The sequence below is a fragment of the Pomacea canaliculata genome, linkage group LG3 (assembly GCF_003073045.1).
Source record: "Pomacea canaliculata isolate SZHN2017 linkage group LG3, ASM307304v1, whole genome shotgun sequence".
Classification (NCBI taxonomy): domain Eukaryota; kingdom Metazoa; phylum Mollusca; class Gastropoda; order Architaenioglossa; family Ampullariidae; genus Pomacea; species Pomacea canaliculata.
Window position 1 is genome coordinate 12,069,684 of NC_037592.1, and position 17,275 is coordinate 12,086,958.

Sequence of the window (17,275 nt, forward strand, 5' to 3'; positions counted from 1 at the left end):
CATTTGAAAATAAATTTTTAATTCAACATTTTTTTTTTTTGAGTGGTAATAGATACTTGCATGAACATACATAGTACTCAACAAATCAGTTGCTCTTTAACACATATTTGGAAGTTTTATTCCCAGATAAATAACTCATGCAACCTGATAATTTTCTGATTCCTCTAAAGACTTAGCAAAACCCATCACAGAGATTTAAACAAAATTCAGGAGGAAATGTATAAAAGGACAGTTGTCATCTAATATCTTTATGAAGAAAAGTGCACATCTACTCTATTTTTACTTACTGCAAAATTATTAGATCTGGATACATGTACATCACACTGTGAAACTAACATATAGTCAAAAGATTTGAAGATGTATAATTTTGTCTTTTGCACAAATGTGTGTTCAAATGCACCAGCAAGTGATTATCAAAGAATAAACAGATTAAAATATTTTTTCAATGCGATACTGCATCAAAGTGAGTCCCATTGGCTATGACTATACAAGTTATATGTACACAGCACTACAGTAAAAATTCCTAATCAGCACTTGTTTGGCATGCCCTCAAGTTTGTTCGCCATCTGTCATAACCTACAAAGCAGCCTAGAAATTTTTAACTTATTCAAGCAACAGGAGCGCTCATTAGAAAGATTAAAGGTTGCTTATTATTAGTACTGTGGGTAATGGTACTTAAATGTCATTTTCTTAGTGATAATATGTGATACATTTTCAAACCTTTTTCCCAATGTTAAATTCTCAGGAAAAACCTCATTGATCTATAACCTTATTTTATTAGTTTCACCTTGCACTTAAAGTGACATGATACTTCTACCAGCATAACACATTCCATGTAGAGAAAATGGCCACGCAATGATTTTCTGGTTTTTGTAGTATTTGGTGACTGACCTGTTCTATTTATTTGTAAACAATAGCACAATGCAGCTGCCAGTTTCACAAACCTTGATCTTGATTGTTTTGTCTTCTAAGTTATTCTCTCCAAAATAAAAGCCTTAACTCTAACCAAAACCCCATAATCATAGATTGAGGTAACAGGTTCACACGCACACACAATTTGAAGAAATGCATTTTCATTGGTCACCATAACAAAAAGTCAAACACAGTGTGTGAATGCTTTGCAGAAGTCAGTGCTTTAAAAAAAAAAAAAAAGGCACAGCCAGGCAGCCTGACTGGAGAAGACAGGGACATAATTCACTATTATAATATAAAGATAACATTTATACAAATAGTTACGATAACTTACAAAATATTAAATGATAAAGAATGCAAAGCAATCAGATAAATACTTTAATTTGGAAACCAGTGCATGCCCTTCTTTTATGTGTTTAAGCGGTCTTATTTTCCAACCATGCATACAATTGACGAACATTTACATAGTATTTAAAATGTTTTGCCATTTGGATACCTTAAAAAAAAATCTTCTAATGATACTGCAAACACTTGAAGCCAGACATGACTTGAGACTGAGCATTGTAATAGTGCACATATCATTGTGAGTAGACATCGATGTATTCAATAGCTTAGCCAGTCATACTGATGTCTTTTTTTTTTTAAAAAAAAAGAGGCCCCCAAGTTTGTACCTCAAAGTGAATGATGAATCAGCATAAACAAAAAAGTGGTGCAAATCAATACTGTGTTTTCTCATTTTGTGGTTGAGGGTATTTTTGTCTATAATTTTAACACTTAGGTCTTCTTCTTAGGCCAACATCACATGTCAAATCTTTGTTACCTAATATGTCATTCACTTTGCAATTGATTTGTCTGGGTGCTTGGCTGTGCAGTCTGGAGTGGTTTTGAAAGTAACATTACCAAATTCATTCAATAAATCACTTTGTTCTATTTCTGCAGGTCATATATCCATGAAACTTGAAAATTTTCCCCAACCCCTTAAGTTTTGGTTTTTGGGGTTTTTTTCCTTTGGGGAGACGGGGGAAGGAGACATGCAGGGGATATAAAACCTGGAATTTGTTGCCTCAGATCTTTTAGTTATTTGTCACTGTATCAGGCACTTGTGCTGAAAACATATTTCTAGCATAATTCTTTTTGTAAAGAAAAAGCAGCTTAGTCTATTTCTGCCTTTTTTCCTCCCTCCCTTGTTGCTATGTATGTGAACTTTTCAGACTGTCACTTAATTTTCCCTGTTTTGCATTTCTTTGTGATTAAAATGATCATAGGACTTCCTTAAGATACCAGCATACTTCAAATGAATGTTATTAATGACAATGATCATTGTCATTAACATTAGTATGACACTCGAATAAAGAATATTTACAACTGAGATACACAAATCAAAAAGTAATAAATGTGTCTGGAATTTAGAAGCTTTGTTCCAATGGGCTTAAGTGAAATACAAAATAATCACAATCTGTTCTTGCTGATTGAACATCTACCTAACATGACCACTAGTCTCAGATATTCACCAGTTTCAAGTCTGTTGTCTAACAGCTATGGGAATTTTTAGTTTTTTTTATCTAAAAGACTGTATCACAATATTGCACTACTTAAATGCTGTTAAAAAAATCTTCAATCTGAATAGCAACTACAATTCATTTGGTCTTTTTTATTTTTGGAAAGACCTTGTTCCCATTAACAACAAACACAATTTTCATCAGAACTATCACAACACACTTGAGTCTTGGAAATTCAGACTAATGAGTAGAACTACTGGCACTGAAAAATAAATGTTTTAGTTCCTAGGCTATTCTTGCTATTCTTCTTAACCTCATCAAACATTTACTTTAAAAACAAAAAGAAGTCATAGTTAAATCTCACAACAAAACACCTGAGAAGTGACAAGATATGGTACTGACATGCACCAAAACCATACATTTATTTCTGACACTAGGAAATGTAGCAGTCAGACAAAAAGTGTTCATTTAATTAAAGAAAAACAACTAAAACTAAGAATATGAATTACTAAGCTGTTGACATTTATTTTTTTTTAAGGTCTGTGCGGTGACCTGAAAGGTGTGACATGCCTTTAACAAAACAGTTTTCAGAAGGAGGTAACTCCGGCACTGCCAGAGAAGTAAAAACTTTAGAATAACAGCCCTTCTCAAACACTTCTCAGGAAATGCCCATAAACACTGATTCACTCAAGATTTAAACCCATGACCATAAAGGCAATTGACATTAAATGTTCCAAAACTTCAAAAACTCACACAGAATGTTTCACAGCAAGATTTAAGATATATATATATCCCATTCTTTGTGGAATTCCCCTTCCCCACAAGTGATCTCTTAGGTGTACCTAAAAACACAGGCAACGTTAATCAATTTTCTCTGTAAGTTTTTTTGTTGCTGCTGATCACAATAACTCTGATGAAAATTTATCTGGTCTTTTCTCCATTTCTAGCGAATGTCACAAAACAAATCAGGTTTTCCCTTCCTTCTTGATTGTCCACATCACATGCAGCTGTAGGGATGATAAAATGAGCTATTGCTGGTCTTACATAGAGCTTGTGATGCGAAAGTAGCGGACAAATTTGAAGACCAGGCTTACAATGAGATACCAAACATTACGGGCAATCTGTGAACGAGCAATCAGTGTGCGCCACAGAACCACAGCAATGAGTGTATTGAACATGTAGCGAATGTTGCGCAGTCTGAAAGGAAAAAGCAAAAGACAATTCTAAAAACACATCAACTACAAGAACTGATAAACATTCTAGAAATAAAAGCCAGTTATGACATACTGTTAAAACTATTGCACGCCACAGTAAGCAATGAGCACTAGGCTGAAGGATTGCAAGAAAATTAATGTAAAATTAAAGTGATCACTCAGGCAACATTTCCATCAAACCAATGAAAACAATTTAACTCATTTTATCATTAGATCAAGTAAAGTTCTACTTTGAGTCTTTACGCAAACAGCCACAGAACATTCAGCTTATTATATCTTCTTATTATCAAAATGACACAGCAATACAACAGAGTTGCAAACATATTCAAGTTTCATAAACTATATTTTGCTAAGATCAAATGATTGATAAACACACAAAACTCATGCAGTATGCGCAAGAAGAATTTACCAGGAAACAAAGAGGGCACTTACTTTCTAATCTGAGCACGGGCAGCAGGCAGACCAGCTAAATCCTCATTGAGGAGGTACTTTTTGGCCCCCAAGCAGTAGTCCTCTATGTAGGTGGGCCAGTGAAGATGACGAGGGTCAAAATAGAATATCTGAAAGTCCAATATCATTTGCTGCTGATAATTTATGGTGGTTAAGGACAATGTGCTATGAGCACAACAAAAATAAATGAGCCATTAAGTGGCTTTCTGCTGAGTAATAGGTTGAAACAGCATGCCAACAAGTTATGTCTGTAAAACTCAAGTATGATACTTTCAAAAGTACTTGCTGCATTAAAAAGTTTTTAAAATATCACATTCATTCATTTGTACCTTGCGGTCTTGCTGTGTTAACTGATGGCGCAGCATTTCTGTGTTATTGTTAGCCCATGACCAGGAGTTGCAAGTGAAGAAGGACAATGTGTCCAAAGATCGATGCAATTTGCGATATATCCTAACCATCCTGAAACCCATAAATTAATGTGCTCTTCACAGTTTTCTTTGAGATTAACAAACACCTTCTCCTCAAAAAAAAAAATAAAGACCAACAAAAACTGACCCATCCCCAAAAATTTCCCACATGAACTGAATAATACCAAGTCTAGTCTCCCATTGCAAGCGCACCAGGCCAAGAGAAATGTAGAAAGTCTAGAGTAAACTACTTCAAGGCTTCATAATACTAACCTAGGCTTCTGCCCAACCAGCCGGTAGCCTAAATCTGCGACATATGCAGGAACAAGGTGACTTACAAACAGCCAGTAGTCATGAAGGTAACTGTAGAGAAAGACAAAAGATTCTTAAAGCCTGTTGTAAACACTTCTTAGATCACAACCCCCTTCATATGTAAGTCAGTGATCTTACACCTGTTTCTTAATTTTCCAGCACACTTCAGTTTGATCATGAACATATCTGGAGCTATCTGAAACTGTAAGCCATTTTTTCACACAACCTGTTTTTCCACCACCTCCTCAACCCAGTAAGCCTTATGTTTATTTGTACTGTCTTCCACAAGTCAATCAATTTGAAAAAATTTATCACTTTTCTACATCAATATGATACTGATAGCTTTCATTTTGAAACTTTTTTATTATTAATGTTTATACTTTCTTTTATTCTTGTTAATAATAGTCCTGAGGCACTACTGCACTCAGATACTTGTCAGCAGTACCTGTTATTTGTAAACACTACTTTTGGCCGCCTGAAACAAGCATCGAGTGGTGTCTGTTTGTAAGTCCTTACCACTTCATTTTCTGCAAGATACACACAACAGATCTGACTAAATGATGAAATGAGACAACTAATTTGACTGAATGTGGAAACGAGACAAATCTGACTAAATGAGAAAATGCACTAAAACAGCAGTGCCCAACCTTTTCTTGCCTCAGAGCCACACTGGACATGATATAAACTTGCAGGCCAGATAATGGCGGTTTTGCCAGAATCATGAAGTTAAAAATAAAATTATGTTGTGTCTGGTTAAAATGAGCAGGCCGGATGAGGCACCTTCATGGGCCGTAGGTTGGACACCCCTGCACTAAAAGGTTTACACAGACAAAATCACCTTCAGTAAATAAAAGAGGTTCCGTCAACAAACAAAGGCCTATGATATGTCTGGATTCTCAGTCTGCCAGCCATGGTATTCACAATATAACTGGTTACCTGAACATAAACACTTTCTCCCCCCACCCAACTAATCCCTCTTTCCCTTCCTTCAGTAGTATCAACATTTAGCAAGCAAGGCTTTTATGAATAGTACAAACCCATCTGTCCCCAAGTGAAAGGGTTGAGGTTGCCAGTAGTGGTATGGTAGATCATTATCTGACGAGGCCGGGCTACAGCTGTATACCAGGCTACTGTTATCATCACATTGATGGGAATATCTACTGGTACTAAATCTGCCACAGCATTTGACTCTCCTTTCATAGAGCGAAGAATGCCTTTTCCGGTCTGCCCATATAGAAAAACATCTATATATGAACATACACATAAATATCTGCACCTAATCAAAAAGAAAATAATAAGACGTGATGAAATGGAACACTTGCACATCATTAAAAAACTGCATTCAAAATTTAGAGTAATTGACAAAGACAGACTAAATCATCAACGGCATATTCTCTATAAATTTTATAACTTCCTGTGTCTGCAATATCAAACATGCAAAAGATTGCTGACGTTTAAAAAGATCTCCATCAATATATCAACAATTCATATAAAATTTTAGGTCTGGATCAACAGAAAACAATTTAGAGAATCAACAGTACTCTAAATAGGAACAAAACTGATGTTTATTGAAATCTTCAAAAATAAGCAAATACACTGTTTACCGCTATGTATAATCCAGAGGGACCATTGTAATTATCTATCCAGCCCTGAAAATAAAAAGAAAGAGAAAATGTTACCCATAAAAGACTAACTTCAGACTAACAATACACAGACATAAGCAACAAAAGCTGTTCCCAGTAATTAAAAAATAAAACTGAACATCATAGTTTTAAAAAGACTCCAATTTCTCACATTTCATATACCTTTCTCCAGTTTGCCATTTAAAAAAAAATTGTCTTATAAAAAAATTAATTTTCTTTAGTGAAAACTCATAAAGGGTCATAAAAAAAATGCATTCATTCATCCTTTGACTGGTACCAGTTGATGCATAGTTATGACGGTGTAAGCTTGAATCATGAAGATACCGGGAAACCTCGAAGAGATGTAAAAAGATCAGCCTGCTGTAAATGGGTCTACAGTTGATCTTTGACCACTTCTCTACATCAAGGAAGCCGAGCCTTGCTTGTTTTTTGGTTTCTTCTCTACAGCACAAGAGCCTGCGGCCTTTTTCAGTTGCTATCTCCCCAAAGCCTAGCCCTCTGCCATTCCTACAATGCCTTACTAGTGCCATTCTAGCTCTTGAGTAAGTTCTTTCACCTTGCCACATTGGTGTAAGGTATGTTCCAAGTACTAATGTGTTCTCTCAGCTTTATAGTTGACTGGGCTCCAGCAGCACACCTTCTGTTCTCCTCTCCTTGTAGTTTGCTGGCTGGGCATGTGGTCATTGTTGATCTGGCATGAAGATCCATAGCCCTTTCTCTGTATCATACACTTTGTAATACCCATCTGGTTCTAGTAAAAATACACCTACATTCAACTCCCTCCCTACAACCAAAATCCACCAAACAATTTCACCAGAGATATTTATAAAACAACTATTTTACACATACAGGAAAAGGTTCCTTCCAGGTAGCACCAACAATAGATGGCCTCACAATGGCAATGGGAAGACCTGTCCCTTGGGTAAACAGTACCCACTCAGCTAGTTGTTTGGTGTAAGTATAGGTGTTGGGTTTTTCACGAAGAAGTTTCTTTGTAAACAGTTCTACCATTTCATCATCCATCCATCTGAAGCATAAGGGAAGATAACATTTAATATATAAAGAATATAAAATAATGTAATAAACTCTTTAGTTTTAGCAAGGAGTCCCTTATCATTTCACATCAATACTTAAAGATTTGTTTGGCAAACAGTGAAATGTTATGTGCACACATTTTGTATCATGCCTTGCTGAATTTGTCAGCATTTAAGCAGACGCTGATAATGCACTTGTTCTGATATGCTTTTGACCGATAGTATGTGCTTGGTTGTTTACATAATGCAGTCTTGTTATGCTGTTCTTATTATCTTAGTGTGTGGTTTGGTTGTTTTTTTGTTGGTTATTTTTTGTAAAGTGCTGTAAGCCATTAGGGAACAGATCAGAAGCAATTTTAATCTTTATTATTAACAGTGACCTAGTCTTTTGTGTTCAAAGCGAAAGAAGGAAACTCATGTGTATTAACTTCTTTTCTTTTTTAAAAAAAACTCCAACAAAGTCCAACAATCCAACATGATAAAACAATACTTGATGATCAAAATATTTTTCTAAATGCCTAAAGGCTCTCTTACTTTTCTTCTTTTTCGACTTACTCAAGCACATCAATGATTTTCTGTGGTTCTACAGGTGGTGTGTAGATAGTCTCTTCGATATGTGGCCGGTCACAGTTTGCATAGGCAGTTGATACATGGACCAAAGCCTAAACAGAAAACACCAGCTACAGCTCCTAACATCAGGTGCACCCTCTAAATCATTATGCACAACCTTACTGAAAGCAGTCAAATCAATAGCATAACTTCCATCACTGCGACAGAAGTATAAATATATATACACACAGAGCATAATCTTGTATGCCATCTAATCAAAACACACACACACAGGATATGCCATTAAACTAAAATTAAGACTGCCAAAGCTGCTCTACTGACTCTCCCCCTCCAAAAAAAAAAAATCTACGCCATACTCTTGCCGAAGTATGTTATTGCAGAGAAACAAGCATAGCATAAACAAATTTTTTTTGGTTGTTGCACTTTAGATACACAAACAAAAGAAGGCTGATAAGATTAGCAATAAGCATTTATGCATATTGTACTTGAGAATACAACGACATACGATAACAGCTCATGTGCACAACATTCTGCAAACTAAATTAGGTATGTATTCAATTGAAAAATAACAGCATAACATTAATTAAATTTTTCAGTTTTTAAAAGTATTCAGTCAAATTTAGGCAACTAGGCAAGCTGCAACAATGCACCCTTTTACTCTTTAAAAATGACAGGCACCTGAAATTGCTATGAGAAAAAAAAGCACAGGCCAAAGCCAAAAATTACTCACCTCTAAATGCTTAAAATTTTTACAAAGAGCAATCATCTTCTGGACTGCAACAACATTCATCTGTGTGGCAACTCTGCACAAACATGATGTTGATGTTAATCTTTCACAACGGAAGCTCTACACACAAAGAAATGCAAGGCAGGGAAGTGATAGCAGAAAATCTTATCAGCACATGAATACAAATATACAGGAATAAAACCCACTAAATATATTCACAGAAAATGTATGTCTTCATTAAATGTGTCTTTTTCAATTTGTGGTAAAAATTCTTTCCCCACTGAGCTTGCTTTTGATTATTCACAATAAAAGATGCAATACAACTGCAAGTCATATAAGACCTCAATATCACTTAGTGGCTGCCTTTATTTTTATGTAACTATATTTATATTGTGATTTTGCAAGGTGTACACAAAGATTTGATAAGCAGCCTGCATTTATTCAAGATTGTTCAGTAAACTGTAATGAAATGTCTTGAGCCCTAATAAGCTTTTTGATTTCTGAGGAGGGGGAAAGAATTCATAACAAATGCTTTAACCTCCTTGACATTAACCCGAGTGTTACCTGGGCTAGAAATATTTTGTAAAATCAGTTAACTCCATGTGTTACTCGGTAGCGTTTTCTACTGCATAAAAACATCCTAACATCAGGGTTAAAATCAAAATCAATAAAAATTTGCCTAAAAGGTGTGAAAATGTAAACAATTTCGCATCAAGGTTCTAAAAACATAAAATGTTTTGGTCTGAGATCTTTTTGCATAAGACATAAAAGCTGATAACTCATCACCAATTGTTATGAAATATAAGCAACATACTTTTATATGCATAAAAAAAGGACACTTAGGACAAAGGTCACAATATTATCAATAGACATTGACGAGCACTTTTGCTTTATGGATTGGGAACTATGCTACTCAGAATCAGAATTTTATGCAAAAATGGTTAATCATAAGCATCACTGTTCAGGGTACCCTGATTTGATTCCAGATGTAGTGTTAAGCCTAGGCATCACTTGGGGTTAGTCATTTTATATAAAATTTCAAGTCTAAGTGACATGTGTGGTTGATGCCAAGGAAGGGTATATGCAACCATCCTTTTTAAAAATATTTTAAACCTCTTGGCTGTGAAATAATCGAAAGCCATGCTCAGCTCATAGGTCACTTTTTTTTTGGGAGTGTAGTTAGTCTTCTACTGCAGCTCTGTTCCCTTGATTCTCTTGCTCTGAGGTTAAGGTTTGGAGGTTTCTGCTTGTATGCAACTTCATTTTATGTGTATTACAAGTACTTGTTTTTGCTTTTCATGAGAATAGATGTCTACAATGGTCATTAACATTCAGTGATATCTGATAAATCTTGGCTACTTTTCATCCCTAGATAAACTACATCACAATATCCGCATAAAGCACCACAGTTAGGGTGGGAGGTGGGGGGAATCTAGCCTAGATCTTATCGGACTACTGGCTGTGTGGTATAAACAACTGGCATCTCAGTTTGCCAACAGCCATGAACAGCCAAGGTTATTGGTAATAAATTACTTAAGACAACTTCTCAAATATTTAAAAACTCCATGCTTCATAAGAAGCACAAGAAATAGAAAGATGAGATAGCCCATTAAGTTTATCATTTGCTGCATTTTTAACTGTTTTCTGATATTTTTAAATAATTAATTTCTTTTGACGTGTAAAGTACAAACTGGAAACAAAAGTGTCCAACCATTAATCCTGTTATATAGTTTATGTGTATCAGGATGAGATATAAAGGTTGAATATATATAATCTGATATTTGGGGTGAAGAAACTAGGTCTGACCCTTACTATCTGCTTACAACGCCACCACATCATATCTGTACTATTCCAAAGATCAGATCACAAGGAAAGTAAATTATATATGCATGAGGAAATTTTGTGATGCAGAAGCCATTTATCACCTTGGGTCAAAATTGCTTACTACATGTAATATTCTTTGACTGAAGCAAATACTGTCTACCAAGACTTGAAATGTTCATAAAACCTTGAACTTAGCAAACAATTGCCAAACACTGCTTACACCATTTATGTATCAACATACTAGCTATCTCTCTATGCAAGCACACAGCAGCATAAGTTTATGTTTTGTGGAATCACATGGAATGGTCTAAAATGGTTTGGGGCTACATGCACTTTTTTTGAAAACTACAGTCATTTCTTTCATAATTTTTGCAAGAAGTGGTCCAACATGTTTCTAATTTACTGTTGCTTTTTTATGGTCAAAGGTGTGCACACTAGCTGGTTCGTGAGGCAAAGCTTACTTCTAGTTATCCCAAATGCTGAATAGGTACCTGCCTCTTTAGAGGGTTGGGAAAGGTAGGGCAGCAAAGGGAGAGGGGGAAATCAACTAAGGCTATGTCACGGTAAGGCAGTCAGCCCTGTAAACAGATGCCACACGCAAAGAAAGAACAGTGAGCCTGAGATGAGAGCTGAACTCAGGACAGCTAATCATTGTGGCATCCAGGGAGAGGAGATGGGCATTGTTCTCAAAGCAAAAGCTGGTCCTGAGGAAAATGGGGTCTTTAACATCTCACTCACCAATGACTGAAACGTAATGGGGTTACCTTTACCTTTATTAACATTTTATATGAATAATTTCCATGCATGATCCTAAGTGATTTGACACAACCTTCCCAATAACACCAATAACAAAATTGTTGTTCTAGGAACTAGGAAGTCAGTGAAAGGGCAAATTATACAAAAAAAAAACAACAAAAAAACAGTGATCGCAATTCTCCTTTATGATTGGAGAGAAAAATAGAGATACAATAAAGAATATCTCACCTGAGGGTCTCGTCAAATTTAACAGTGGCTGCACTGTGGAAAACAATATGTACATTATCTTCTAAGAAATGCTTGTCAGCATCAGATATGCCCAATTCTGGCAGTAAAATATCACCACATATTGGAGAAATGTGTTTGTCAAAATCAGGTCGCTCTCTTCGAAGTCTGTCAAACAGCTGCAAGAGGAATAAAAAATCTCTCAAAGACTATAATGCAGTGCTATTACCAATGGTTATGACAAGACAAAAGGTATGGGATCACAGTATTTCATGTTGGGTTGATCTATAAACTGTAGGAAATGCATACATAGTTTATCAGACTAGTGAGTAATGATGGTGCTTAGATGCACACTAATTGACATCTCATTAGCCTTAATTGTACTCAAAGTCTGTAGTTAAGAACTTCAATTCTTGCTACCATGTGGATGTTACTATGTGCACAAGCAACAATATGAACAAGCTTGAACAGATGTAGAAGAATGCATGCAAATTCTAGGTTGAAAAAAGACATCTTAGCAAAAAATTTCCAATGTTCCCAGTTGCACTCCTCCTGACTCTTAAAACCCTGACTTAACCCAGCAAGTACATTATCTTTAACCATAGCCACAATTCTAACCCCTACTACTATGCCCCAGTACCAAAACTACCATCTTAGTCCTCAGCTTACCATTTATTTATGAACACACACATGCCCCCACTACCCCTGGTAACACATACTCAGTTTTTTTTAAAGAATTTAAGTTATTTAAGTTATCTATTACCAAGTTCAGCTCATCTTAAACATGAAAATAAAAATTCAATAGGATTATTAACAAAACTATTTTCTCATAAACTTATATATAAATATTTCATTAAATGTGGCATCATCATCAATCCACAAGCTCTGAATTATTTAACATGGCTCAAAGCTATTCATGCACCAGAGGGCATTATCTATCAGCCTGAATTGATAATAGGGTTATTAAATTCCTTTATATCTCACTGCTCTGAATCATATTTGCAAGTTTAAAGAGCTCAGTAGCCCTTCCAACATAAGCAAATTGTTCAGTGGTTTCACAAACACAGAATGAATTGATATTTTAACGTTCTGAAGAAAGCAGATTCTCAGCATGAAAAATTAATCTTTGTAGCCCTTTGTTTTTTTCAATCCAGCCTGTTAGTAAATATAACCTTTTAAAAAACCTTGTAGTAGTAAATACCCAGAGAATAGTAACAAAGCAAAAGTCTTATAAGTAAAATATTTTAAAGAATAGTACAATTGGCAGATATATACAGACTAGTTAAGTAATTAAAGCTTTCTGTGAAAACATGTGTATGCAAAATTAAATAGCACTTTGTTATAGTTAAACTGTTATAGTTTTATTAGTGCTGACTGCATTCAAACCATGTTTCTTCCCCACTAGAGCTTATTGTGCTCATGAACACAACTGACATTTTTTTTTATCAAAATAAAGAAATATTGCTGAATTTTCAGTCACATGTAGGTCAGAAAACAAACAGTATAAGGTTATTGGTTTTCCAAAATGTTTAAGGATAAAAGTAAAGCAAAAACTGTTTCCCAAAAAGCAAACATGACAACATAGGTCACAATAAAATAGGAGTCAAGTGTTAGCAAGGGCATTTTATCTTAGTTTGTTCCTCTATGGAGCAGTGTTTATCTAAGATTGCACCAGGAAAAAAAATCTGTACATTGGCCTCATTTAAACTGCTCTGACAGCAGTTTTCTGTATCTAGGCAGGATGCGTCAGGATAGTGTCAAATGCAAAAGCACCATGATCTAAGCACTTCTTGACAAGAATTGACGCAAACAAAAGAAATTGCGAAAATGTTCTATATCTCTTAACAGTCAATGTATTTAGAAACATGCTTGTACACCTTCATATTTTAACAGAGTACTAAACTCATTATATAATGGAAAAATAATGCTAAAACTCAAAACTGCAAAAGCCACTTCATCCTTGTCAGAAGCAATGTCATACTGAAATAAGACAAAAATAACTTTAAATCAAAAAATGCTTAAACTAAAACCAGTAGGAAAAAAATTATTGAAATACTTTACTGTACCTTACAGTCTAACAGCTCATTTAGTCGCTTCTGCACATCTTGACTGTTCTTGGGACGGACCAGGCAGTAAATCTGTTCAATATCTGGACAACATCGCAGTAATTTTTCTATCAAAACCTTCCCCATGAAACCTGTTGCACCAGTAACAAAAACACACTTTCCAGCATAAAATTTGGGAACAGTCAGCTCCCCTCCATCTCCACCCAAATTTTTGACTTCTGTAAAATCTGTGTGGTTTTGCAGAAGAAGCGGGTGCTCCTCGTGATCTGCTCCCTGTGCATTTTGTTGTTCCATGTTCATCGTATGATCACTATCAACAGTGAATGTTTGAAAATCGCACATCTTTGGCTGCAGATTTGTTTTATAATTTTTATCAACCTGAAAAAATAATAACAATGATGAACCAAATGCTGATCTGCTGATAAAATAGAGCTTATTCTTTAACCAGATTAATTTCAAATGTTTATGATAATAAAAATGAGGATTTATATAGTACTTTTTCAATGATTTGCTCAGAGTGCTTTACATAAATATACAGACTGAATCATCAAAAATCATGCACCCTTCATTTGCATATTCTTTAACCAGATTAATTCCAAATCTTAATAGTAATAATAATAATGAGGATTTATATATTGCTTTTTCAAAGATTTGCTTGGAGCACTTTACATAAATAATATATAGATTGAATCATCATCAACCATGCACCCACATGTGCATATAGCCAACACTCCCACTTCTACAACACACACCCACTCTCTTCTGAACAAATCTTTTCCTGATTTGCTCAGAGCGCTTTACATAAATAATTTACACAGACTGAATCAGCAACCATATTCCCATATGACAGACACTCTCACTTCTACAACACACCCACTCATACACAAAGTAAATTACAGACACGTGTTATGCACGCTCATGGTCAGGACAGAGTCACAGTGAAGCTGTTCTAAAAAGACTTAAAGGTGATAAGGAATTGGAGTGGAAGAATCAAATCTTAAAACAGTTTTCTATTTTCTTGTGAATCTTAAAAGTTCCTGAATAATAAACTAACTTGTTACAAGATATCCAGATCCAGCAACTGGTAACTATGCATATTATAAATACACTAATATTTTTAAACTAGCAAGGGTACCTGGGCAGCTTACAAAAATTGTTTATTGGGATTGATTTATCCTGTGAACTCTTCCAACTAAAGTCAACTTTGGATCTGTCATTTCACTTGAGCCAATCTTATTAAATTGATGAGTTACAAAATAATCAAACACTTTTTCCAAGAGTGTGACCTGTAATCAACTCCTACTGGTTTAATCTCTCTCTCTCTTGATGTCAGTTATGTGAAAACATATCTTATTCCCCAAAAACGTATTCAAAAAAAGGTTATCAATCTAACTCATACACATACCGATTGGCACACACTCTTTTCTGTAGGCACTATACTATTCTCACAATCCTTGTCCACCCACTTCAAATGATCTTTAGATCACAACTGTTTAAGCAATTACAGACCAGTTTCAAACCTGTCCTTTGTCCAAAGTTCTGTAAAAAGATTATTCTTTCCCAGCTTATTGTGCAAAATCATTTCCTAAATCCATTCCAGTCAGCTTATAGAAAAGGCCATAATACTGAATCTGCACTTCTGAAAGTTGTCAACGATGATGATGACAAAGTATCATTTCTTGTGTTGTTAGACTAGTCAGCTGGATTTGATACTGTTGACCATTTTATACTTCTACACAGACTTCAGCACTCTTTTGGCATTTATGATGTTGCTTTAACAAGACAAGATCTGGGCTGGAACCCAGAGGCGACACATGGTTGGGAGACCCAGATAGTCATGGAGGAGATTAGTCCACAGCGAGGCAAAGGCAGCTGGCATGACATGGACCCAACTTGAAAAGGACGCCCAGAACAGGATCTGATGGCGTAGTGTAGTTGTGGCCCTATGCTTCACTGGGGGCGAAAAGGAATAATAATACGTTGCTTTGTTTTGATTTCTGTCCTATCTCACCCATACTGTGCGTGTGAATGGTGTATATTAAGATGCTTATGTCCTGAGATTTTGGGTCCCACAAAGGTCTGTCTTGGGTTCCATATTTTGTTTGTTATATACATCCCCTCTGTCTAATGTTATTTCACGCCATGCCATGTCACATGTGAGTTTTGCTGATAATACACATTTTATCAGTCAGCTCCACTTGCTGAACTACTAACACTATAAACTTACACATTTTATCAGTCAGCTCTACTTGCTGAACTGACTGCACTACTAACACTAATAACTTTCCAATGACTTATTCTACCATTTCTTGCACAGGTTCTTGGTACCTCTACAAACTCATGCCCATCTATAGGCCTACACAACTTCTTCTCTCATCTTCTGGCACCAAGCTTCTTCAAGTCTCACTATAACAAAGACACATGGCCAGAGGTTTTTCTCCTACCAAGCCCAATGAACTTGGAACAGATTACTCGTCAGCCTTCATCACTGTGATTCTCTTACCACCTTTAAGCCCAAACTTGATGCATTTTGTTCAGAACAGAGACTTCACTGTGACCCTGCCCTGACCATGAACATGCATAACATGGTTAGGTTTGGGCAAACAGTGTCAATCTGCTTAGCACTTAACCAGACACATAGACATCACCACACCATAAATTCGTGTAATTAAAATGTAAAAATATTCAACAATCAGGAATAACATAAATCTTTTAAGATTCTTATATTTTTCTATAGTAAATTTTTTTTACAGAGAGGCCGCCTTTTGTGTCTTCCGGCTATCTGCATTAGAACTGGTACATGTCTCACACACACAGACATGGACCAAAAAACTGTAACGGGTGAAAATGTCTAGTTTCAATAAGCACTCTCGGACAGCGGGGAGGAAAAACTGTTTAATGAAATTATGAACATGCTGCATTAATTTTTTTAAATCGTCATATAACTTTTCAACATGCCGCCACAAACAGTAAGCTAGAAGTAGAACGCTGCTGGCCAGAGACGAAAATGGGCGTGCCGATTGCACACCACTGCGTTATTTTGACTTTTAATTAATTACAGGAAACATTCTATGAATCCCCTGCAAGTGCAAAAACTGAGGTCACAAGCAGTAACACACGTTGATCTATGCATAACTATTTTTATCAATTTGCTCTCGTCTGTAACACCTAAAGTAAACATCTACCGTATTATCGTCACATCATGCCGGTGTGAATACAGTCAATAATGTCCTATTTCCAATCTTCGTAAAAGAAATGTCTTAATGCTGAACGACTTTTAAAATTTTGTTTCAAGTTAAGTTTGAAAAAATCCTCAGATAATCCTTTATTAGCTCTTACTTATAAAGAGGTAAAGGGAAATAGGAAACAGTTCAAACTTACTCGACATGCCGATACCGATACCTCTGCCGGGTCGGCAAGTGAAATCAGGTCCCACTGCCAATGCAAAATTCAACAGCAGGATAAAACTGTTCAGATGAGCATGAGTAAATGTTGTTATAGTGGAATCACGATTTGGGTTTCTTAAAGGTTCTTTCCCAACAACATGATTGATAAAGAACTACAGCCCCAGACTACTTCTCTCTAGTAGTCATCGCAATAGACTCCATATGCGACCCCTACATGCATGCAAATGAG

At 35.7% G+C, this 17,275-nt stretch overlaps 1 protein-coding gene across 1 annotated transcript; it reads right to left on the minus strand.

Annotated features, from left to right (window-relative positions):
• LOC112559718 (fatty acyl-CoA reductase 1-like) lies at positions 1-17,265 on the minus strand. Its single transcript, XM_025231071.1, has 13 exons — positions 17,021-17,265; positions 13,640-14,017; positions 11,577-11,752; positions 8,772-8,844; positions 8,027-8,133; positions 7,287-7,464; positions 6,399-6,443; positions 5,832-6,018; positions 5,240-5,321; positions 4,756-4,845; positions 4,405-4,534; positions 4,058-4,185; positions 1-3,608 (listed from the first exon to the last, which is right to left on the minus strand). The coding sequence occupies exons 2-13, from the start codon at positions 13,979-13,981 to the stop codon at positions 3,452-3,454; spliced, it is 1,695 nt and encodes a 564-aa protein (XP_025086856.1). The 5' UTR covers positions 13,982-14,017; positions 17,021-17,265; the 3' UTR covers positions 1-3,451.
• Between the last annotated feature and the right edge of the window lie 10 nt (positions 17,266-17,275).